Source organism: Anas platyrhynchos, chromosome 1, assembly GCF_047663525.1.
Source record: "Anas platyrhynchos isolate ZD024472 breed Pekin duck chromosome 1, IASCAAS_PekinDuck_T2T, whole genome shotgun sequence".
Classification (NCBI taxonomy): Eukaryota; Metazoa; Chordata; class Aves; order Anseriformes; family Anatidae; genus Anas; species Anas platyrhynchos.
The window spans coordinates 35,965,772-35,990,582 of record NC_092587.1 but is presented as its reverse complement, the minus strand read 5'-3'; the positions used below and the strand labels follow the sequence as shown (position 1 = coordinate 35,990,582).

The following is a 24,811-nucleotide window of genomic DNA, read 5'->3' as shown; positions in this document are numbered from 1 at the left end:
AATATTTTGCAGCTATAAAATGCATCATCTAGCCATAAGAAATGTAAATCTTACATGGCAGCATCAACAGAATGATCTTTTTTATTAAAAGCTGTTGATGCCTGTGATGTGTATCATGTTAAAATGTATCAGAATATATGTAGTTGTTTCAGTAAAATTGAGTATTAGATAACTGAAATGAATTATGCCATGAAAATTACATTTGGGAACTCTGTTTTTCTGCTGTTAGCTAGTGGATCTGTATTTAACTATTTATGTTGTTCTCTGAAGGATAAATACCATCAGTATAAGCTATGGTTAGAAAAAAGGTTACATGGAAATCAAGATAGACTTCAATTCATACGTTCAATACACACTTTTTCTTCCTGTAACACTCTTGTTATAAAGAACTGAGATAGCAAGTGAAAAAATTATGTACTAGGAATGAACAGCACTGAAGAAGTAAATGTCTGCAAAACAAAAACAAAATACAGAGCACCAATGAATGAAGATTAAGTAGTTGCACATTATTGCTAGCTCTAAGGTTTTGCAACCTTCATTATGTGGAGTTTGGGCACAAACCTGTTGCATTTGGCACTGCAAAACTCTCTGTATTCAGCAAAGACACTGAAAATAGTCCATGAGGGTAAAATTTACCTCCATTTTAAGTGCCTACGTGGGGCTTGAATGGCACATTCAAGTCTGCGTGAGATGGCAGTTCACATGGGGAACATCACAGTTTGAAAGGACCATCTTAAAAAAGTTCATGTTTATATCAAATGAATGGCTTCTCAGTCATGACGTTTTCTTAAAAATAAGTGGTTAAGAAAACTGAACCTCGGACTCAGGTTTTCATAGTCATTTATATGAGCTTTATGGAGTGCGATGGATAAATGACACTATAAACAATGACAACACAATACTTTGAATTCCATATTTATTGTTTGTTTTTACTTTCACCAAAAAACAGCTCTGCTAAGCCTGTTTCAGACTACTTTCTTCCCCCTACATGCTTGTTGTTGCTGCTGTTCTTTCTTTTTGTGACCTGCTATAAGACAAAGCAAAGCTTGCATGCCTAATGCAGGTTGAACCCAAAAAATGCTCAAGGCGAGCCATAGTGCTCGCTGGGGCTCATGGCTGATGTACACACTACTGTGGGCTATGCAGGTGTGAATCTGTGGCCGGGTGACAGCCTGAGAGGGCTGATGGTCCCCATCTTTTTGGGTTAAGCCTGCCCAACAGCATCCTTTGCTTTCCAGAGCCAGGGGGAGAATGGGGAAGGGACCACATGTGTGTGAGGTGCAGTTTGAAGTCTTTCTTCAAGCAGGGGGACCATTCCCACTTCAAATATTAGCAGCGCATCGCGAGGCTGCCTCTGTGGTTTCTTCTCTTTTGAGCTGGGTAATTTTCCAGGGTATGGAGCCAGTGGTCTGAGCGCCCTGAGGCCGGCCGGCACCAAGCACAGGCAGCACACGCCTTCACCCAAAAAGGCGGAGGAGAGGCACGCTCCACCCGAATCCAATTATATCTGGTGAACTCCAACATCTGAAATGGTTCGTGTTACACAAAGTTCATAGCCTTCATTAACCTTTCATGGATGGGATGTTAAAATGCTGTTCACTACAGTTAAGATTACTGGCTGGAATTTTATTAGCTTCATTATAAACCACTGAGCTGATATTTACTGCTCCTTTTAAGTTTTATAAATACTTCTATAGCATGATTATATAGGCTTCTTCTTTCAGTGCTTTGGATGGTGTTTTGTACTATACTTTGGTTATGTTTAAACTGCATTTGTTTTTATTATATACCTGCAATATAACATTTTCCAAAAATTAAGTAACAATATTCAAGCAGAAAACCTCCTAGATGCTAACCTGAATCATTTCAGTGACTGCAGATTTAGCTTGTCTAAGTCAAAGGAAAGTTGCCTTTTACATTTTTGCTATTATGTATTTAGACTTTTCCCTAAGAAAAATAAATAAATGTTACCTAATTTAAAACCTGAACTACTCAATTCAGCATTATTTTTGGCCTTACAGTTTTGCAAAGTGTTGTGTATTAAAAATACACTGCGGCAGTGCCATGTAAGCAATATAATATATTTAAAACAAAGTAGAACTATAATGTATGGACTTTTTGCATTGGCTTGAAGCAATATAATATATTGTAAACAAAACAGCTCTTATGTAATAAACTTTTTTATACTGACGGTTATGTGTAAAATAAAGACGCTGCTGTAGTTTTTTGAGTACTGCTCTGTGGGGCCTGCTCCAGTTTCATCAGTGCTGGTTTTGGATGATGGCTTCTCCAGAGGACTCTCACAAACCAGGCATGGACTGGTTTCCCCATCCCCGCTTCCCTGCTGCTGGTTTTACTGCACCAGTCTCACTGGCAGTGCTGTTGGATGCTGGCATTGAGCATTGCACATCCAGAAGAGCCAAATTTGGGCCTGGTTGTGTCCCTCTTTGCATCTCTCAAGCAGAGTTCCAGATGTGGAGACTCAGTTTTCACTTGCTCTATAGGCTTCCTTTCAGGTGCTGCCTTGGAAAGGCAGGAAAGGAGGAAATTGTCCATCCCCGGGGATGTTTGCTATCCCAGGGTGATGCTCTCATGTCCTGGTGTGCTCAGAATTTGTAAGGTCTGGGTGCTCCATCCTGTGACAGACACAGACCATTTGTAGTGTGATGTGGACAGAGGGAACTGCAGATGGTTCTTTCCATGCTGAAGAACAACATTAATTCAACAAATAAATATTGACCCTTGCTATACTGCAGTTATGGGAGCCTTATTGTCTGGGAGAAACATTAATAAAGAAATACACAGAATTTTGGGCACAAAATCGGTCTTAATGAGTGAAAGGTTTTGAGATACAAAGGGAAAAGACCAATTTATTAGCCTGATCTTGCTGGTCTTATTTAAGCAAGGGACCCACAGGCCAATGGAAAGGACATGCTTTGGCCAGAGAGGGAGGTCAGCTCTCTGAGGGGCCGTTCTTACACAGCCTTCCTGTGGTGTGACTGCAGATGTGACCCCGCAAGCCTGGTCCCACAGGAGACCACCCCTCAGTGCTCTCTGGGTCCAGTGCAGGGAGAAATGTGGGTGGGGAAGCTCAGCTTTGCTCCCTTGGTGTAGATGTGTGACTGCTGTGGCTGGTGGACCCCAAAGCCATGACCTCTACCCAGCCCTGGGCCTGTGCCTCCCACAGGACCCTCGGCACCTCTCCGGCCTGCCAGGGGCTGGCTGGGGCATGGGGTGCTTGTTGTGCTGAGGGAGGGGGCTTGAGGAGCAACCCACAGTCCCCAGAGCACCCCCTCTGCCCTTGCAGCCTGTGGAGCGCTTCTCACCACGTCAGCTCTCCTGTGGAAAGGATCATCGGCTGGATCTGCAGGCAAGAGGGCAAAACACCAGGCAGTGGTGTAACCGGGGCTTCTGTGGGACAGGAGAGGAGCCCAGCTGCTTCCCCAACTCAGTGCTCTCCCAAAAACTCCCTGTTAAAATCCTAAGAAGGTAAAAAATGGAGAGCGTGAGGCACAGGGGAGACACTTGAGTGATGGAAACCACGGAAGAAGGAAATGAAGGAAGTATTTTTTGAGATTTTACTGAAAAGCAATGAAAGAAATAGAATGATACTAGGATGCGGTTAAATGTGTAACCCCAACCACTGTCCACTACATGGGACAACTGACTCCTCTGGGTCCTGGGATGTTTCCATCAAGAGAAGTTATCTTGAAATACAAGTCTGGTTCAGCTGAGTGTCCAACACACTGGTAAATAAACACACGCTTGCAAGGCATATCTGTTTTTAATCCATTTGCTTCTTTCTCACGCTGGTGTATTTATCTTCACATTTACAGATTCAACCATTTATTAAAGGACTGAACTATTTGCCCTGAACATAAAACACATCCACTGCTCTGTGCTTCCAGGGATGCTCCAGGAGCTGTTCACAAACTCAGATGTCACATTTTCCAGTTTTTTGCTCTTTGTGAGGCAAAGATTGGCTGATGGGATCGGTCACACATGGCAGGAAAAAATGCAGAAATTTCTGACTTAAGATTCCTCAGAAATTTTGGCTGAACTTCTCCTGATCCCATCAATTTCTTAGAAAGTGCTTTCTTAAAAATAACAAGTGTATTCTTTGAAACTGAATAATTTATTTTGTTATTTGTTCCAGAGACACTAAGTGCTGCTGCTTTGTTTTTCAATTTTCACCACTGATTTTGGGAAAGACCATTACTCAAATGTAGAATATGGTCAGAAATAGTACAAAAAGAAAAAAGAAAAATGATCCTCAAAGATTCCCAGTGCATGTGCACTGTAACACAACTATTTTTTCTTAAATTACATCAACTCCCCACACAGAAATTTTCTACCATAATCATTGATCACGATTTGACCAGCGGTACCCTCTCCAGCTCTAAACTGCACCAACATGATTTCCTTAGAGCATGTTTTCAGGTGCAGCAATGCAACAGCAGCTAGTTAGAAAACAAATAAACAAACAAAAAACCTCTCAAGTCAAATGAGTCCCAGTTGCTGTTGATTCATTATTGCAGCTCTGATGGAGTGGTTGCATGAAATCCCTGCATGGCTTCCAGGGCCAAGTTGCTGGAGCATTGCTCCTTGCTTGCCCCACGGGGCCCAGTGCTGCTGTGCAAACTCTCGTGTGCTCTTAAGCAGGTGCTTATCACAGCAGAAAGTGGAGAGGAAAGAGACGTGTCTTTGTTAAGATTGTTTAGAAAGGTTCGAAGCCAAACCAGAAGCCAAGGGCTCTCCTCAGGTTGCTCTCTGAGGCACAGAAAGCAGCAGGGCAGGGGAACAGCGGGGTTTGGAAAAGGCTGGCAGAGCTGAGCAGATTTACTGCTTACCTGTGACTTTCCATAGTTCACAACATCCACATTATATTAATTCAAATGAGGCATCACAATTTAAAGTTTTTACAGATTTTTTAAAGCACTCTATCTTTTTGAATTAAAGCAACGTATTCTGTTATTTATACTAATTGCAGAAAGTGTATCTTAATGCCTTTCCAGATAACCCATCAGAAGACAGGAACAGCCTTGTTGCACAAATCTTTCCATGGAAATGTGAATGTTTCACAGGGTTTAACACGCATACCATGTCTGGCCAAGCCACAGCTCATGGGCAGTTTAGATGCTTATGAAAAACATCCTTATAAGTCCCTTCTAACACTTGCTTTCCTGGTGTATCCTTGGAGGATCTTATTCCTGAACAGAGAGGCCAGCTTGTACTGTGTTGGAAATACAGTGGAAATGCTGACCTAGTTTGACACTTTCTCCCCTTCAAAATTATCAATGTTTCAGATATCATTGGCTAAACCGATTTAATGATTCATCTGGCAATATGGTGTGAGGGTTTTCCAGGTGGCTGTTTTAACACAACAGGTGGTTGTTGTTTTTTCCTTTTCTGTGTTTCTTTAAGATCAGTGGGAGCAAGAGCTTCCCAGTGCCCTGTGGAGTCCCACAGTGCTCCCAGGTGAGGCGGGTGCACTGATGCTCTGGAAACAAATGCAGCTCTATCGCCACCAAAGAGCTGAAACTGGGATCACCATAAACCCTGTGGGTCTCTGTAGCTCTGCCTGAACATCTTCACAATGCATGATTTATTAATACCAAGCATTTGATTTAGGTTTTCTCCCTCTACTACTACATTTTTTGTTGTTGTTGTTGAGTTAAATCTCAGTAACTTCAAGTAAATAACAGGAACAAAAGTCAGATTGACCCCAAGTAACAGGAAATCCACCAGAAGTGCATATGCTCAGAAGTCCCCACTCCTGCCTGTTAGGAGAAGCCTCTCAGTACAGCAGTAACACTGCTTTTGACTGCACTTTTCCCCAGCAGTACCATGGTACTGCAGCGGCTTTGAGCACCTCGTGGACCACCCACAAGCAAAGAGAGCAGCAACCATGTGGCCAGCAGAGTGCCTTGAATGTGGCGTTTCCTTGGGGATTTAGGGGACAATAAGAAAACAGTTTGTTGGTTTGTATTTTGACTGCAATAGGTTTTGATCGCTCAGACGAATCTGTTCTGCTTGAGAGAGAGCAGCCTTCTCTGAAGCAAATGAGTAGCACAAACACCTAAATCAAACGGCTGAGCTGCTGAGTGCAGAAAGTACCTGAAAAGAGACAGGAGAGCAGTTAAATATTTAGATCCCTCTTCACTTTTTAAGTGGATTTGATGTGTCCTCATGTAACAGCTCCGGCTATGCTGCAGTACTCTCAGATCCATTGCTCAGGTTGTTCTGGAAGAGTTTAAGATAAAAGGAAAGGACCTGCTGCATGCCACATCTTGATGGAAAGAGGAATGCAAAACCTCACATTTCTGTTTAACTCAGCTTCCTCTACTAGGAAAAAAAACAGTAAATAAATAAATAAATTTTTGTATGTGTCCGCTCCAGCATCCCAGAAAATAGAGAATAATTACAAGGAAAAAAGTGGCTAATTGGGAGGTACATATTGTCCGTCTGTCTTAGTTCAACAAATAAGGTCCCTAAAAGACAACTTTCAATGTCCCCTTGAAAAAGAGGAAGGAGGGGGACCTTTCAAAACCTTGCAATCCAATTATATATATTAATTATAACCTTATCTGTTATTAATGGCGCCTTCCTATCCACTGTGTAACACTCCACTGAGGCTTTCTCCTCTTATAAAAAGACGATACAACAGTGTTACTTCAATTTTGCTGGGAAGCCAGAGTGCAGCTATACAGCTGCTGCCTCGTTGCTTTGAATCTGGCAGCAGAGCTGCATGGCACAAACCTGACTTGGCTCTTTTATGGGATGCGTTTGGAGCCTAGAAGTGACTTCTGCTGAATGCATGAGTGTTTGTTTGACTTGCAAGCCGTTCTGGGACTGCTGTGTTGGTCACTGCCCTTGAGCTCATCCCAGATCCTTGAGCTATGCGATCCTGCCTACTTTCCCCAGCTTAACAGAGCTCTCCCAGCTGAGCTACCCATCAAAGCAGGAGCAGTGAAGATCTGACAGTGGCTCTCTTCTTTTTCATACCGTACTGAATCATCGCTCACATGAAAGGGCAAGAGAGGACCTTGCAGCGATGCTGATGTAATTTTCTGTGACAGACAGGATTAAAGATCCTAACCAGATGTTGTTATTAAGGAGGTGTTGCGCTAGTCCCAGGGAAAAAAAGAAAAAATCTGCTTCCAGTACCCATATTTCAAAAGAGATCCTGGAAAATTTATGAGAATTGAGAAGAAAGCAGCAAGAGCTATTCAGAATCATGGGGAAGCGTGTCAGACTGACAGACTCTGAACACAATTCAACAGGACCAGCAGAGCCAGCCATACAGCTCCCTGCTGCTAGAAGAGGGGTCTCTCCTCCACCCCACAGCCCATCCTCACAAGAAAAAACAGTTTTCTGCCAGGTAAGCACCCTCAACCAGCCTTCCAGCAGATCAGCAAAAAAGAGGGAGATCCTTAGCAGGTATTTCAGCCACACTCCTTGGCTACTCGCAAGATCAACTCCCTTTTACAAAAGCATCCAGTGCACTGAAAGATTGAACCTAAAGAAATTTCACACTGGATCCAGGGTACACGTTTCACTGTGAATTCAGTAACCATTAGGTTTTACCTGGGGCAGATTCTGCATCACCTGAGTATTAAAACCAGGGCTTTGTAGAAGATACACTGTGAAGTTACCTCCGTGGTCATCTACTCTGAGCTTCTGTCTAACAGCTGGTGCTGGCCATGAATGTACTAAATGGTTAATGACCCCAGAACTAGGGCTAAATCCCAATCCAGGTGTACTCTTTGGTTTCAGATGGCTTCCTTGTTCTCCTCCCTCTGTCCTGCAGAGCACGTCAGGGCAGTGCTGCCCCACGTCCCAGAGGTGGATGGAGCAGGTCAGGGGCAGGGGTCACCGCCAGGTGCTGCTCGTGCCCCCACGCCCAGTGCATGAGAGGCACGGCAGCACCCCAGCTAGTGGCAAAGCCACGAACCCGAAGCTGTGCCAAACAACAGAACATGTAATTTCTGACGAGCTGTGGCTTTTTTATTTCCTCCCTTGCTCCGGAGCTCCTGAGGTATGTTTTTCACAGTCCCATGGTAACTGTTTCTCCTCCATATGCTGGTATGTGGGAATTAGGATTTTAAAAAGCCTTTGTGAAGGAGTTTTGAGAAAAACTTCAAAAAATCACACCATCTGAAGCTCAGGAACAGAGAAAAGTTCAAAAGAAGGACAAAGAATAGCAGCATGCCTACAGTATGAACCTCTGCAAAGACCGAGTGAAAGGCTCAGTGTATTTTAAATGAAGTGTTTTTGCAGATCTGATCGCAGCCGCGTGGCTGCGTACCCCCGTGTATGTTTTCTGGGTTCCACGTATGGGTCACGGTGGCTGACGTGATTGCTCCTGCATATCTTGGCAAGTTGGGTTTTCCAGGCCTGGCTAACCTCCACCCTGGACAAGTGTTGCCTTCATTTGCTGGCAGATCGTTCAAGGGATCTCTTTTATGCGAGTGACAGCTGAAAGACATTAAATCGTACAGTAAATCATTTAACTGGAGCCTAGAATGTGTGAACATCGAACCACAAACTTTGACAGAAAAAAAAATCAGAATTTATTTTGTGCTTTGAACAGTTTTTAACATTAATGGCACAGTTTAACCACATATAAGAAGCATAATCTGTTCGGTTTTCAACAAGGTCTTCAGCTGGATATTGTATACCTCTGTGGTGGTTTCCTACAATTATTTGAGGTTTCTTACTTGGGATCTTTGTTTTTAAAATGAATTTTTCCCTCTTGAAAGGTGACAGAATGCTAGCTGAGGAAGACAAAGTCTATCCGCACCACAGTTCAGCAGGGGCAGTAGCAAACCTCATGCACTTCCCATTATGCAGGCATGAGAAATGAAGAAAGAGTCTGGGACAAACAGCAAGGAACAATGACTCTCTTCACTCATCCTCAAATTCTCTCGTCCTTGGCGAGGGTCTGCTTTTAGTCTTCTGGGTTTGAAGAGATGCTTCCTATAAACACTTTTATCAAATCAAATAAAATAAATGCCCACGTTCTTATGGGAAATAAAAAGTTGTCTTTGACAAATCAGCATTTTTAACAAGAGCTGCTTTATTCAAAACTCCTAAATCTCTCCACTCAGAAGCATCCTCACCCAGTATGTGGGCAGTTTGGCCCGTTATAAACACAGAAGGGAACTAAACAGGAAAGCCACGCTCTGAAGTCAGAGGACAAAGCAAAGGAGAAAGCTGGGCTCCCCAGGCTCCTGTGGCACTCAGAAGTGGCCAAAGCTGATCAGATGTATCGCTTTCTGTCCAAGGAAGGTGCTCACGGCCACCAGCCAAATATCGCCTCCACCAGCCTCAACAAACACTGCAGTAGCACCATCCCTAGCACCCTGATATGACCGTGCTGGACTCTCTGGCAATCCCAACCTCTTTGTAGTCCCATATGTTTCTGCTGTGCAGTGCTTTTAACCTCATTATTTTCCTCTTGGCGCAGCGGTCGAATGCTGGTGGGGAGCTTGGCTTGTTGGTTTAGAGCAGCTTAATAAAGTCCACGCTAAGAAAGGCACTCCCAGCACTGCCACGTCACGGGAGAGCAGAGGGATTCAGCTGTCTCCTTGCCTGCTGGGTGAGCATCTTTGGTCCTGCAAGGCGCTGCCAGCCTGCCCCGCTGCTGTTCAAGGCTCCTGCCACGGTGGAGTTTCGGCCGTTTTGGCTCTTTACAGTTTGGATGCCTCCTGTGTTTGAAGCTGCTGGAAGCACATCAAACAGCCACGCGCAAAGAATGCCGTCGAAGGATTTATTCAGCCTGGATATGAGTGTTGCTGATGGGAGAAAAGGGAGCAACAAAGATTTCTCAGCCACCATTGTGATCTACCCATTAAAAAAAAAAAAAAAAAAGAGGTTCCTTTTACTATCAAAACCATTTGGCTGAGCATTTTACTGCAGACCCCAAGTAAGTTCCAAATTGCCTGGGTTACATAAATACCTCTACCACCAGTGAGCCTTTGCGAAAGGAAAACATTTAGAATTGAGTAATAAACCTTACTGAGTGACAATCATGTGAGACAGCGCATTGAAAACAAAACAAGCCAAGTGCCGGGCTTTTGAGTTGAAAGCTTACAATTGTAAATACAAATTCCAAAACAATAAGTAGATTAAAATGTTATTGCAATTAAATTAAAATAATTTGTTTCACATTGGTATAGTAATATGTTTACATAAAAAAGTAATAAACTGTATCTCTTTTTTTTTTTTTTGCTTAGAAAACCTGATTTTTAATAACAATCGTTTTTCTTAGTTCCTTCCCCCCACCCCCCCGCCCCCCATATTTTATTGCATATTCAGGGAAGAACATCTTGAAACTTGAATTGAATGAAAAAATTCCTGTGTGGCATGAATTACCACAAGGGTGGTCAAACACTGGTCCAGGCATTCACGGGAGGAGTGGATTCTCCGAGGATGGAAAGGGTCCGTACCCTCAGTCCACACTTGCGCCCAGACACAGCCCTGCACCCTCTGATGTCTGAGACCTGTAATAGGATCACAGGCAGCTCCGAACTGTCCCTCAGTGTGTGCTGTTCGTGTTCTGCTCACTGTGTGGAGATAGATCTGAGACAATAAAATCTATCCACGTCAGACAAGCCCAGCCGGAGTGATTCCTTCAGACTTGGTTTGTTTTTTAAAGATACAGCACAGATCAGTTCAATTCTTGGATGCAAAAGCATCACATGTAGTGCTCAGATCCAAACTCCTGCTCCGTAACTGTACCTGAAGTCACCCAGAATTTGAGATACTTTAGGCCCTTGGATACACATGTCCAAAAGCCATGCTTCATTGGATACCTTTTCATTTGCAAGACCCACTGCAAATTAAGGCATGATTTCACCATGACTTGCCATGCTGTGCAACAGTCATAATCCCACCTATCCTTAATTAGTGATGTGCTTTGCACACAGCCATGGTTTGCAGTGACCATAACCCCTTAGGACTGCAGTTTCCTCAGGGTCTTTGCCCACCCTCCCTGCTGGACACTTGTGTCAAAGTAGGGAAGTGGATGGGGAGAAGAGCAAGATGAGCTAGTAGGGCAAAAAAATTGCCTACCATAATGTTTATAACACTTAATCTTTTATTATTATTATTATATTTTATTATTAAATATGGGGACAGGTGAAATCTAGGCTTGTTGTCTTGACATTTTCTGAGCAGAGAAAGAAATGTCCAAGCAGGACTGTCCTTAGAAGGGGAAGAACAGCAACAAGCTGAAGAGAGGACAGAGAGAAACCTGAAATACCTCCCCCAAATCCTACTGCCTTTCACTCTGACAGGTGGCCACTTACCTCCCATTTCCCTGCTCAGCACAAAGCAAATACCCACTCCTTGCAGCACTTTCTTTCCACCGGTAAGAGCCACAAACCTAAAGTACCTGCATTTCAGTTCGTATTTCATGCTAGTTTGGAAATGTGTCAGATTTTATTATTTTTGTGTGCATGTGTATAAGATGAATACCTCCCACTGCAATTAGTTTCTGCTACTGGGAGAGGAACAGGCGGCACCACCACTGCTTTTCTGCTGAAGTGCTGCTGTAGTTTCTGTTCACCTTACAAATGTGGCATTGTCTCCTAAAATTACATTACTAATTACAGCTAATACACCCAAGCCCAGATGAATGCAACTTTGATCTGGGTAGCACCCCTACGCAATCCCTCTGGCATGCAAATGGCAATTACACAACAGGGCTCAAATGCAGCTTGAAAGCAAAGATGTAAGGCCAATTTCTGCAGTGCCCCTAGACTAAACAAGGTGCCTATTCCAGTGCCAGAGTATGATTGACTGAGATTTACTCACAAAACATTTCCCACTGAGAATGTGCGACAAACTGCAATTATTACTAGTCCAGTTGATTTAAAAAAAAAAAAAATAAATGCCCATCTTTAGCTGCAATTTTGGCTGGGCTGCCTGACAGAAATCAACTGCCAACTACAGCAGCAGGGCAGGACGGAGGGAGAAGGTGTGGGGGTACAAAAGCCAGAAGCAGGCAGGTTGGGGGGATGGCAAGAACAACAGGAAGGAAAGAGAAAGAGGAGAGAAAGGGAGAGAGACTGCTGTTGAAAGGGAAAAGAGGAAAGAAAAAAAAAAAAAAGAGAGAGAGAGAAAATCAGAGAGATTAAAGGAATATAACGACATGGGAAGCGAGCACAGAAAGGAGAAAAACAGATGTGAGAAAATGAAGGAAACTGAGAAACAAAACAGAGTAGATGGGTCAAAAAATAAAACTGAAAGACTAGCTAAAGATAGCTCCCTTGAACATTTGCCACAGACTAGCTCACTAGGGCATGAGCTTGACTGCTTGCTTCCAGTGTTTAAAAGTAGCCGGTTTGGGTTTCTTCTGCTGCAGTCAAGCACATGAAGTCCCCATTTCTCATATTAAACAGTTACAGGCCTGAGTGCAAGAGCAGAGAACCCCTCGGCACAGCTAAGGGAGAAAGCTCTTGCCACGTGGCACCTAGTCCTAGATGCTCTGTGTGCGAGCTCTGCCCTGAAAACCTGACTGCAAAAAGAGGCTTCATTTAGGAAAAGGAAATGCAAGGTCACTAATTTAGCAGTACACCACAACAGCACTGAGGAGCTGCAGAACAGGCACATACATTTCATTTGCAGGTATGTAGCAGTTATACTCTGGGGAAAAAAATAAAAAATAAAATAAAAGTCAAAGGAACAGAAGTTTTTCACTACACAAAAACATAGATAAGCTTTTCTGCATGCTTCTGAGTTACAAAAGAGTGTCACAAGCTGACATAAAATGTCCCTTTTTATTGTCAACAATTGAAAGAAAGTCATCCCAGACCTTTGGCTGATGATTCAGAGTAGAACTGAGGTAAGGAAAACTTACAATGAATTTGGAAAAAAAAAAAAAAAAAAAAAAAAAAAAAAAGAAGCAATCTGAAATCATTTACATTTCTTATTCAACTGAAGAGACACAGGAACTGGACTTAGGAGACAAAATTTTGGTCTTTCACTTTTTTAAGGGAAAAAATAAATAAATAAATAAATAAAATGCAATTACATCAGGAAGACTGAGGCAAACAAATTACACACATACATTCTTTTTGCCTTAATATGGAGAGTTACACAAAGCCAGAGTCTTACTTTTAAGTTCTGATTTACTTTTCCTTCTAATTCAAATCTTATTTCTGTGATTTAACATCCACATTAAACACACCAAGATAAAGTCTGTGGCTCTCAATCAAAATCCAGTCTGAACTGATGCAAATAAAAGAGTTATTCAAACACTGAATGGCTCATAAAATTGTCATTTGCAATAAGAACAATAACGCAGACAGCATAAAAATCCTGTTGAAATTCAAGCCAAGCAGAAGGCATTTCAGTAGAAACTAAGTGATGTTTTTAAGGAGTTAGGGACTAAACTGTGCAAGAGAATAAAATCCCTCTGATGACTCACCCTGAGCTTATCTACTGAAATCCTGCATAAATATTCAAGGTAATTACTACATAATCACTAAGTCATGCTGGCATGTGGGCCTAATTTGTTTTGAGAGAGATGAAAAATGTGAATTGTCTCTTCAAGCAAAAGATCAGGGCAGGAAACCCTAGGGGAAGGAGTTCAGGTTCTTATTTGTGTGCATTATTATTTTCAAGTTAAATCAGCCAAGCCAAATTCACAGAGTAAGTCTGACTCCACAGTAAGCTGGCCTCTTTCAGTTCTTTGGAGTATTAAGTAGGGTTTCTATCTATTTCAGCCCCTACTCATAATTATTTAATTAAAAAAAAAAAAAAGAAAAAAAAGAAAAAAAAAAAAAAACAGATAATTATTTAAATACCTTGATACCTGGACAACAGAAGTCCTGAAGTCAAATGTTTCCTTCCATGGCCTGATGCAGATTTTACAAGATCAAAGAAACCATATACCTTTAAGCCCAAATCTCATAAGGCACCCTTTACAACCATGGGTCCAGGCTCAGCAGGGCCGTGCTTGTGTTAACTACTTGTGAGGTGCCCATCACAGACAGGAGGTAAGAGTGCACATCAGTCTTTGCCAGATGGGTCTCATCTATAAGATTTCTTTAAAAAAAAAAAAAAAAAAAAAAAAGCCTCCCCTTTCCCCTTCTGTTCTAAAAAAATAATAATAATAATAAAAAAAAAAAAAAAAACCTTGTATAAAAATTGATAATAATTAATAAATAAATAAAAAGAAGCACAGGGTTTTAGCTCATTTTTCATCCTAAGTGAAGGAAAAGACACCATAGCACCACAGAAGTTAACCTACTAAACTGAGCCCATTATAGCACAATCAAGCAATGCTGTGCTACATACATTGTTCCATGGAAATTTTAACGAGAGCAAACTAGACTGTGGTCATGCTCTTCTCTGATCTGAAGAGCACTGGGTTCAGTCCTCTGCTCTTGTGGAAACACAGCTAAGTGACCTCAGCCAAAAAACTTTGTAAATCTCCATCTGTGAAATACAGGTAACAATTGTCTTTCACAGACTTAGTTTTGTCCTTTTGTCCTTGAGCAAGCAACTGCTTAAAGCCCACGACAATCTGTGCGAGGGTAGCCATGAGCAGACCTACATGCCACATAGCTGGAAGATCAGAGTTCAACAGAAAAGGGTCAAAGAGTCCTGAGAAGCACCTCTCTTCTGGAGAAAGTCACCCAGGACACTAAGGCTACAACTGCAGTAACAAACAATGCATCTTGTGGCCTCTTCCTGAGCCAAAAGTAACGTTCCTGCAAAATATGCAATTAACAAGATGCTAAAATTGTCTGCGGCTATGAAAGTGCTCCGAAACAATCATTTTTAGCTCTCAAATTATTTGGATAGACTCTTCAAGGAACCGGGTAAACATACTAGTCCTGCAAGAACCATTCTCAGCTTCAAGTTCATGTGCCACCTTATTCCTGCAGCTACAAATCTCCTAAACATTTATGTTCCCTCTCCTTAGCATTGGCAAAGCAGTCACGGTATTGTAGTCAGATACAGCTTCACAGCTGCTCAGAGCTCTCAGATCCAGCTGGAGCCCAGAAAATCTAAAAGAAGACTTGTGAATGGGAGAGGGAAGGTGGTCAGTGCTCAGGCTGTGCCTGGGATGCCACAGCACATGGAGGGGGTGCTGGTGGCCCCTCAGTGCTACACAAACAGCTGCGGGAGCAGGGACTGCAGGACAAGACATTTTATTTCAGCTGCTGGAAAAGCAGCACCAAAAATTGAGGTTGATGCTTAGATGCATAACAGATTTGGGGTGGGATCTGTGAAGTGAGTAGGCAATTTGGCAGCTTCCTCATGGACCAGCATCCATGGAGCTGTACGTGTCCTTCCTGTGCCTGAGACTCAGAGCATAAGGAAGGTGAGGGGAGATGCTTTACTGCTCCCCAAGTAAGCTTGAAAAAGCACTTGGATTGTTTTTATGGGTTTCACCTGTTAGCATCTGGCTCTGAGGTTTGCAGCCACCCAAGCCGTGGAGCCCAGCACGCTGCACCAGGTGCTCATGCCTCTGTGGGGGAGCTGGTCTCCAGCTCGGTGGCTAACGCAGACACCTGTGGATGCCTTCTCCAAGGGCTCCTGTCCAAGGAACGTTTCACTTAAAATACAGGACTCCGATTAGACAGGAAAGCAAACCCTGGGACGGTCTCCTTCCTTGTCACCACCCCCAACACCCTTTTAGATTATTTTCCTACATCGTGTCTTGAATTCCTTGTTGTGTCATGATCCAGCTTCACATATACATCTCTAACCTCTCATGTGAATGCTCCAACCACCACATTTTATAGTATCGAGTAAGGACAGCTGAAGTTTTGTTTTTGGAAACCATGGGTGTAAATGCAGGAGGGGAGAGCATTTGTTACTGATCTTCAGAAGCAAAAGGAGATGTACATCTCTGGCCTGCCTGGCATCACCCTGCTGGCATAGACAGTTTCCTGTTGAATACTCAAATACCTGAAAATGACCCTCTTTCCAGATGTTAAGATCAAAGATTAACTTTATCCATGAACTTAGTCGTACACCCAGAACTGCCTGGTGCAGGGCTGGAAGTCCCAGCAGGTTCTCAGGGAGCGATCCAGCACAAAGCCCTGCTGAGCCACACATAAACCTCTTTTAAAACCCAGCTATTGTTCCAGAACATAATTCATCTTTTGCCACCCTTTTTTTTGTCTGTCTAGGGATTCCTGAGAATAGAGCTTCTAGAAAAGAAAGAGCAGAAGCTCCAAATTTTCTCCAAGTCCCTGTGAATTTCTCCTGTGCTTTAGCTCCTTCTCCAGGGTGAGAAGTCCCTGTCTGCTCCCATGCGCATATGATAAACATATGGGTGGTTAGGAAAAAGGGCTTAGCTTTCCTTCCTCCTAAATCACTCTTTCAGTGATCTACTCACAGAACATAAAGAAGTTTATTTTTATCTCCCATTTAAGACTCAAACCCAACGGGACATGATATAACACGCAAACTTTGCTGAAATTCACTGGAAAAAGAAAGCCTTGCACGTTTTTCTTCCATCTCTCCCCCACACCTCCCAGTCCATACCAATTATTCACCCCCAGAATGAGAAAGTGCTGAGGCTGTTACTTGGTTGTGCTTGATCCAGGTCCCGTCAGCTATTTCCTGCCTTCCAAAGCGCCACCTGGCACAGCTGTGGCCAATTTAACAACTAATAACCAACCAAAAGAGTTGCAGCGGATTTATCAAGACATCGTTCATGACTACTGTGCTCTACAACAGACCCAGCAGTGCCCAGAGTTTGCCCACCATCTACTCTTGCCCACAAGACTTTTAGATTAAGGTCATTCAAAAATAAATGAGTAATTTCCTAAGCACAGAAGCTGTAGGGCAGACTCTGCCCTTCTCTGCCTGCAAGGGACTGGGATGAGAAAGAGGCTTGGTGCGGGCTCCCCGTGCCCTCAGCTGAGGAGGATGTCTCTGCACTAGACAAGGGCAGGAAAAAGTCAGAAGTCTCCAGGAAGCCTTGCCTGGGAAGACAGACAGACAGACAAAGGAGGTGTCTGTCTCGCATGGTGTCCTATGGCATTGTGAACATACCCAAGGCAAGGCTTATTCTTTTTTTTTTCTCTGTTAAACGAGCTGTATCCAAAGTACTCCCATTCTCAGTGGAAAACATTGCAATAGTCACTACCCCTTATCCACTTCTTTAATTATTTTTCTCCATGAGAGGAAATAATTCTATAAAAATCTTTCAAACTTCAGAGCCAATGGAGTCAAGTCCTGGTCTCGCCTTCTGATTAAGCAATGGGAGAAACAGGGACTCGTATAATAGGGAGAGTGTCCGAAAGGGTAGCAAAGCAATGCCATGCAAATAGCCATACAACAGGAACTGGGGAAGTTGCTGTTTGCAAAAGTTTCAAACCTACTTCAGAAATGGGTAGGAGACATTTCAAGATAATTGCAGATCCTTGCTTCATATTCAAATCAACCCTAATTTATTTTTTTTTTTTAAATATTTTTTTTGCTCTCTCCCTCCTGTGAAAACAAAAGGAGAAGAAAGGAAGTTGTTATCTGTAGAAGTTGCTCTTGCTGCTAGCATGTAGTGTACAAGACATTTTCTTTGTCTAATGTTACAATGAGGTTGACAAATCCAACAATGCTGGCAGTGTTTCCTTTGTAACAATATAATTTTAAAGGTGTGGCAACTCTACCTTTTTATCAGTGACTCTGAGGGATTTTTTTTTTCCCCACCTTTTCTAACCTTACATTATTTTTATAGCTGCAGTTGCTGGCTCTACACAGTAGCTAAGCATTACTGTCTGGCGTGGAGGCACTGGGAAGATGGAGATGCACCCACTTGGTTTGTTTATTTTTCAAGCTTCCTCATTATTGTTGTTTTTGTGGGTTCAAGTACTGTGGGCCTGTCAGGAGATTAAGAGGCCTTTCCTGGCTGCTGAAGCCATTCTCCAACATCTGCCCTGTCCAGAGGGAAGGAAAACTATGTTAAAGGAAAGGAAAAAAAAGACACCACAATTGTTAGCTGTTTGCTGGTGTGTTTAGGCAACGAGACCAGAGTGGTCAAGCTGCAGAAAAGTTTGCTCAGTTCTGATCAAGAAAAACAAAAAAGCTTCTGGCACATAGGTTTTCATCTTACCGTAAATCAAAGTGGTCTCTCATGAACAAAGCCCTTTTCATATTTTACAAACTATAAAACACTCCAGTGGGTGTTTACTTGTAAATGACAAAAAGAATGACATGCAGATTTTGCAGTATGTTGGAAAACACTGGTCAGAAGTTAGTTTATATTTAAAAGCAGTTATTGTAAACTTGATTGTATAACATGCTGATCTTTAACAGCAAACAGCTGCTTATTCCTCTCAGACATTTATTTTCCCACTTTTCTTCTAAGAAAATGTTTTGAATACTGGGTAACAAAAGGATTTCCACACCATGTAGAACGTTCATGCACATAAAGTCAACATGTGAACATTTTCCTGGGACATCGCCTGAAAGCTCACGTGGTTTTACTACCAGCATTGTACCCAGGGCTGAGAGATACATCTGCCACACAGCGCAGCTGAACAGAGCTTCGTTTTCATGTCTGTGTTTCAAAAGGCTGCTCTTTAAACCGTTCCATCTTGTCTGTAGCCTCTGGAATATTGTCTACCATGAAGAAATGGTGAGAAACATTTGCTGCCAGACCTGGCTCTCCGAGGATGAAAATTGACAGCACATCCCGACTGTAGGCCGCAGTCACCAGCCAGGGCATAACAAGGAGGATGTTGTCACCATGCTGTCTATCTGAAAACCAAAGGTATAGATGTACACATCATCAAATGCTCTATAGGTTGCGGGTTCAAAGCCTTAATTAAACAGACAAGCTCCATGGGAACTTGGAAATAGAGCAAAGCCCAAGCAGGGTTTTTCCTTCCCATGTTAGGTCAGGAGAACCTGGAGCTGGCTGGCTGGTGTGATTGCGGACCAGCAGACTGGGCTCTTCAGAAGAGAAACCCACGGCAGCTCTTCAGCAGCTGTAGCAGCGAGAGCTGGGAACGTTTGAAAAGCAACGTGTTCAGTCCTCGAGGGACGAGGAGCGGGAGGTGCCTCGCATTGCTCAGCACCGATGTGAATGGATGAGAAGATGCCACGGCCAGGGGAGGCCCGTCCAGCTGCCAGCCACAGGAATGGCTGCAGGCAGGGCTCTCAGCCTGCCTCGTGCCAAGCTGGTTTGGGCACCACACCGAGTGAAAATAAGAAAATAGAGGCATCCCTACTGACTTACCCCGAGGGGAGGACAAGGAACAAGTGTGACTCTGCCATCAACAAGTGGTAGGTCTCCTCTCGCTTGATGTTAGGCAGGGAGTTAAATTTATGCTGGCTGCCACATGTTCCCTCTCTAGTCAGCAGAGCTGTTTGCTGGAGTGACTGCTCTGTTTGTTTGTTTAGGATGGGAAGAATCATGCTGTGGAAGTGCCTGTTTCTCTCCTTTAATTAGAGATGGCGTCTGGAAGGCTCTCTGAGTTACAAACATCTACACTGGTCAGATGAGACTCTTCTGAAGCAAGCAGTCAGAAAGGGCAAGCTCAGGGTGTTTGGGTGACTTGGCTGGGGACCTAACCATATCTTTCCAGCAGGTATGAATCATGTGGCAGGGGAAAGCTCATGTATTTCTGGAAAACAACATGATTGGGGTTTTACTTAAAAACAAGTAACAAAACAGTCATTAAGCGATGCATGTTCTCTGGCTGGTATGCATCATCAATGGTGTCCACCATGTCATTGACTCTGACAGTCCCATACTCTAAAGGAGATGCAATATTAGGGCCAAGGACAGGTGGAAGGACAGGCATGGGAGCTGCGGCTGTGCATGATAGCTGAGGAAGCAGATGAGTCTCTATTCACCTAGAGTCGCTAGGTGAATTTAGTTTCTCTTAGCTCTAATGTTGGATCACAGAAAAATCTGATATAGCATAGGGACACAGTAGGTGCAAACCTCATCTGTACAGGGTTTTTAGACCTATTTTTGATGAGTAATGTCATCTCTTGTACTCCTTTCCAGTGATTTTGATCACAGTAAAACTTCAGGTCTTCCTGTTTCCAGTAGGAAAACTCCAAGTCTCATATTCTCTGTTGTCTGTTGCAAGTATTATTATTATTTATTTTTTTTTTGGACCAAGTGATAGGCAAATGGTATCACATCTATGCACAATTCCCACTGAAGTCAATGAAAGTCTGAAGTAGGGACACAACATAAGGGCTGCATACATTTGCTAGGCTAGACACCACTAAGCAGATGAGAGGGTTATCCTGAAATGTACCTCTTTCGGTTTCAGATGGGGTAGAGTTAATTTTATCTGGCCGTGCCATTCACATTTGCATCACTGTACTTGTGCCAGTAGCTTGTGCAGTCTTGACGTATGGCTATCTGATTCCACCATGGGTTTAAGATTAAAATACCTATTTTATCTGCAGTGCCTGAGACTAAGACTGCATGAAGTGACGTACAAACACATACTTAAATAACTGATGTCTGAAGTCCATGGCAGTACACCATAAACATGGAAAAAGTGTGAAACAGCTTTCTCCTAGCTTATATACTCCACAGAAACCACACTATGGGGAAAATTTTACACCTGGGTCTCATCTTGACACAGCTGAGATACAGATGGGGTGCCTACCTACACCAAAGTTAAGAAGTGCTCTACAGTCATGAGTTTAAATGGAGCAAGAAAATCCCTTCTCAGATGAAAGTACACACTAACCCAACCAAAGAAAGTCTTTGTCTCTGCAGACTGGCCTGCTTCATGCCCTCCTTAACAAGGACCCAGTGCATCCATCTTGTTTATCTGTTTGATTCTGAGGTCTTCTTGCATCCAGGGCATGATCCTGACTGCTCTGCCTCCTTCTGCAAGGTTCGTTCAGCTAAAACATTGATGTTACAAGACCACTGTCATTAGCACAAGTGCTGTTATTTGTTGCTACTTGTTATGGAAAAAAAAAAGTCTGACAGCTAAGCATAGTTTGAAAGTTTGAAGGACGACTTTGTCTAAGTTTGTGAATAGAGAGAGCTGTAAATATGTTAACAAGGAACAGGATAAAAATTGTGATCCCAAAAGTTAATTCTAAAAAAGTTTCTTGGTCTTACTTGATTTTCTAGGTGACCACCAGATTGAAGAGTAAACATTGTACCATTCAGAAAACACACGCTGGGGATGGAGAAAGTTTTTCATTTGTTTGTTCTGTCTGTTAAAATTATACTGTGGTTTCTGAATCATAAATCATGGAGCAGAGCTGGAGCTCTATTAGCTGTACTACACAAACTCCATCCTGCGCATAACTTCCCTTTAATCCCTTTGTACCCTATGGTGGAGTTAATACATCCACCTGCGTATTCTCCAGTTGGTAAACACAGAGCAGGTGAAATCAGGAGGAAATTTAAATGAGATCAAAAGACATGTTCAAAAGAAGGGCTTAAGCCATCTGGAATCCCTCAGAGCTGCCAGTCACACGTAGGAGACCCGCTGGCATCTCAAGAGGAATTTCTTGCTTCCCTTTCTTCTCGAGCTGGAGGAAGTTCAAATGAACACTCAGCTCACAGTTGGCACTCGCTTTGTGAGGGGGTTCATTGTTCTGGGAGGTGAGGTCAGACACAGATTGCAAGGACACCCAGATTCAAACCCTAAAAGGTTGCTGCTTTTGTTTAGGGAGCTCTTCAGCACAGAAAAAGTGGATTACTCTTTGTTGGTGTGTTTTTGTTTTTTTTTTTTCCATTGTTTCTTAACATACTTTAACTTGTCCTACATCTTTCTTTAACTGAAGCAGAACAAATCTAGGAAGGCCACAGGAAAATTTGTTTGGCTTTTTGTTTGGAAAGTCTCTTTATTTAAAAGAAGCAAAAGAAACAAAATAAGCCCCAAGCCTTTGATTTCAAAGAGGCTGGGCTGGCTACATGGTAAGTCAAGAAGCTATGGACTGCCCTGCTATGATTGGAATAATGTGTGCAGTTCCATGACAGAATGAACAGGATTAGAAATCTAAAGTAAACAAATACACATTTTAGTCCTAAAGTCAGAACTGCAATTACAGGGAACCAAGTGCTTCAGACAAACATCCAGCAGCATCTACACATCGAAAAGGAACACTGTGCTCCTCTTCTCCTTTCCCCAGGCTTTTACAGCAGGCTTGGCAAAGGGGTGCGCAATGCAGCAGTGAATTTATCACATTCAGAAATGGATTCAGCTCCCACCTTTAGGCTAACTCTTTATCTCAAACTTTATCTTGGACACTGCATTTGAAAAGACACAACCCAAGGGAACAGAGACATTTCTTTACAGAAGCTTCCAGACATTTTTTGTCACAGGGAAGGAGCTGGATATTTTCAGAAGTCTTGGGTGGAAGGGGGAGTTGGCTTTTCTGGTGGTCTGCCAAAGGAGGGCAAGTGGGTTGCCTGGAGAGTTTGCCATTTTACCTCCCTGCTGAGAAACCCCAAATCTAAGATAAATCTCTTTAGGTACTTCTGTGGTGAGTTTCAACCATATCTGAATGGGTCTGTGTTTGCCCTAAAATTTATCATCCTTTTATGCTGCCTGGCAGCAAGATACACACTGCTCCGCCTTCTAGGGGAGAAACACGTACCTCTTGGAGGAAACCAACCTTGCATACCTTGCAGGAGAGGCATAGCTGGGTCTCTATCTGTTCATCCAGTGCCTACAAGACCTACCACAGCGCTTGGTAATGGTACCTGGCTAACACTGACTCCAACACTGTTCTCTGAAAGGCAATGCAGAGCACAGAGGCATCATGGCAGTGTGGACATGTAGAACAGGCTCCTAAAATACAGGTCTCTAGCATGTTCCTAAGGACAGCGTAGATGTAGTCTTTAGTCTATATTTATTTTGGCCTCAGCGTATAAAGGCTGATATTTGCATGGGATATTAGAAAATATTTCATTACAGCAGTGTCTCTGAAGTGGAGACCACATTTTAGAAGAGCTCATAAAGCAAAGCAAAGTAAAAATATCCTTTCATGTCTCCAGGAGAGACTTAAGTACACACATATCTATCATAACTGAAGCCCACAATAACCTGTGTGTGCTGAGCACTGCTTCATAGCCTAGGAAGTAATAACTTCAGCTGTAGAAACCCAGGAAGACTCTATCAACCACACACGTTCCTAGAAAACAGATACCTTCCTCTTTAAAATACTTTATAAACTCAGATAGACTTTCACTAGAACACGCAAACATATCCTTCAGCAGCAGATTGAATTAAAAAAAAAAAAAGAGCAAAAAAAAAACACACACACACACCTCACTGCATTAATGCAACTCTTATTCTGAATAATTTTTTATGGCTTTTAAATAGAAAAACTATATGCACTGGTAGTGTTCAGCTGGCAGTTCAGAAATTGTCGTGCTAAAGACAAAGAACTAGGTAGAAAAGCAAGTTATTCAGCAAGTTCTCTAGTTCCCACTTCTAAAACCACAGATACGTACAAGTAATTGTAAAAATAATTTACTCTATCCTCTGATATTTTGCAAAGGATATTACAGTAAAATAGTCAGAATTAAAGGGAGAATGAATGATGTTGGAGTCTGTAAACAAGGAGCCAGTGAAGCTGTGGAGTGCCTGCAAGCAGAGCACTCAGTTGTACCTGGGTGGAAACAGTAAAAGATAAAATGAGTTTGAACTAACCCCAGGCATATGGCTGTAGGTGGAACCCCAGTCTTGCTTCAATTCTTCTGTGCTTTCTTGCTTCCCGAGACATAATAGTCCTTTCTTTTCTAGAACTTCAGTATTTTAAACGTGAGTGTTCAATGGTAAGGTTGTAACTTTTTGTTCTCTATGTTTTTCCATGAAAAGAGGTCCATTTTAGCTCACATTTCACTACCACATGAAAGACTTACTCTTCATCCAGTCTGAAGTGGGCAGGAATGGAAGAACAGAATGAGGTAAGCAAAGTGAAGGAGCTACAAGCCTGAAAAGCAATAGGTATTCTTAAGATCCCATCTGAGTGAAAGGTGCTTTAAGGATCTTTAGAGGGCTTGTATTCTAGGGAAAATGCCCTACAGAAAAGCCAGAAGAGTGGGATGGCAGCTCAAGGGGAACAGGGCATTATTTTGTGTTTGTTTGGACACTGATATCTTGGTAAGGGCAGGTTTCACCCCAAATATGCAACTACTCCTCACCTTTTTCTAAAATACAGAAAACTTAGTTTCTGAAAACCCACAAGAGAAAATTAACTCAGCCACTCTGTCAGAGATCACTCAGACTGGCTCTCCCCACCCTGGGCCCACAGACAAAGAGCTCAGAGAAGGTTGCAGCTCTGCCATTTTCTCTCTGCTATTCAGATGTTGCACTTCCCAGTTCTCACTAGGTTTAACGCTTGTTGCACACAGCTGTGATCTTAGTTTATTTACTAATCCAGGGGGAAAAAAGAAAGAAAGAAAAAAAAAAAAGTTTGCTGGGTTAGTAAATTGTTTCAGCTCACATACATGTATGTGTCTCTCAGGCTCCAGAGTGAGTGTTAAAGAGGGCTAAACAGACAGACAAGAAAACAAAGAGAAAGAAAGATTTTTTATATAAAAATAAAATAAAATAAAATAAAATAAAATAAAATAAAATAAAATAAAATAAAATAAAATAAAATAAAATAAAAACAGAATCACAGAATGGTTGAGGCTAGAAGGCACCTCCAGAGGTCATCTGGCCCAACTCCTGCTCCAGCAGGGCCACTCAGTGCAGGCTGCCTAGGACCATGTTCATGTGGCTTTTGAAGATCTCCAAGGAGGGAGACTCCACAGCCTCCTTGGGCAGTTCGTGGCAGAGCTCCATCAAAGCACAGAAGTGCTGCCTGGTGTTCAGGTGTAACCTTCTGTGCTCCA

The 24,811-nt window shown here is 42.7% G+C and overlaps 1 protein-coding gene and 1 long non-coding RNA gene across 2 annotated transcripts in view; both read left to right on the top strand.

Moving 5' to 3' along the window:
• WIF1 (WNT inhibitory factor 1) overlaps positions 1–2,223 on the top strand; it is a 39,325-nt gene extending 37,102 nt beyond the window's left edge. The window contains exon 10 of the mRNA XM_027456296.3: positions 1,393–2,223. Coding sequence (XP_027312097.1) covers positions 1,393–1,514 — 122 coding nt within the window. The 3' untranslated portion in view covers positions 1,515–2,223. The remainder of the gene's footprint in view (positions 1–1,392) is intronic.
• A 15,260-nt stretch (positions 2,224–17,483) lies between these two features.
• Positions 17,484–21,130, top strand: LOC110353720 (uncharacterized). The gene is made up of 2 exons (XR_002404545.4): positions 17,484–18,742; positions 18,869–21,130. It is a non-coding gene; the product is annotated as an uncharacterized lncRNA (long non-coding RNA).
• Positions 21,131–24,811: the final 3,681 nt, after the last annotated feature.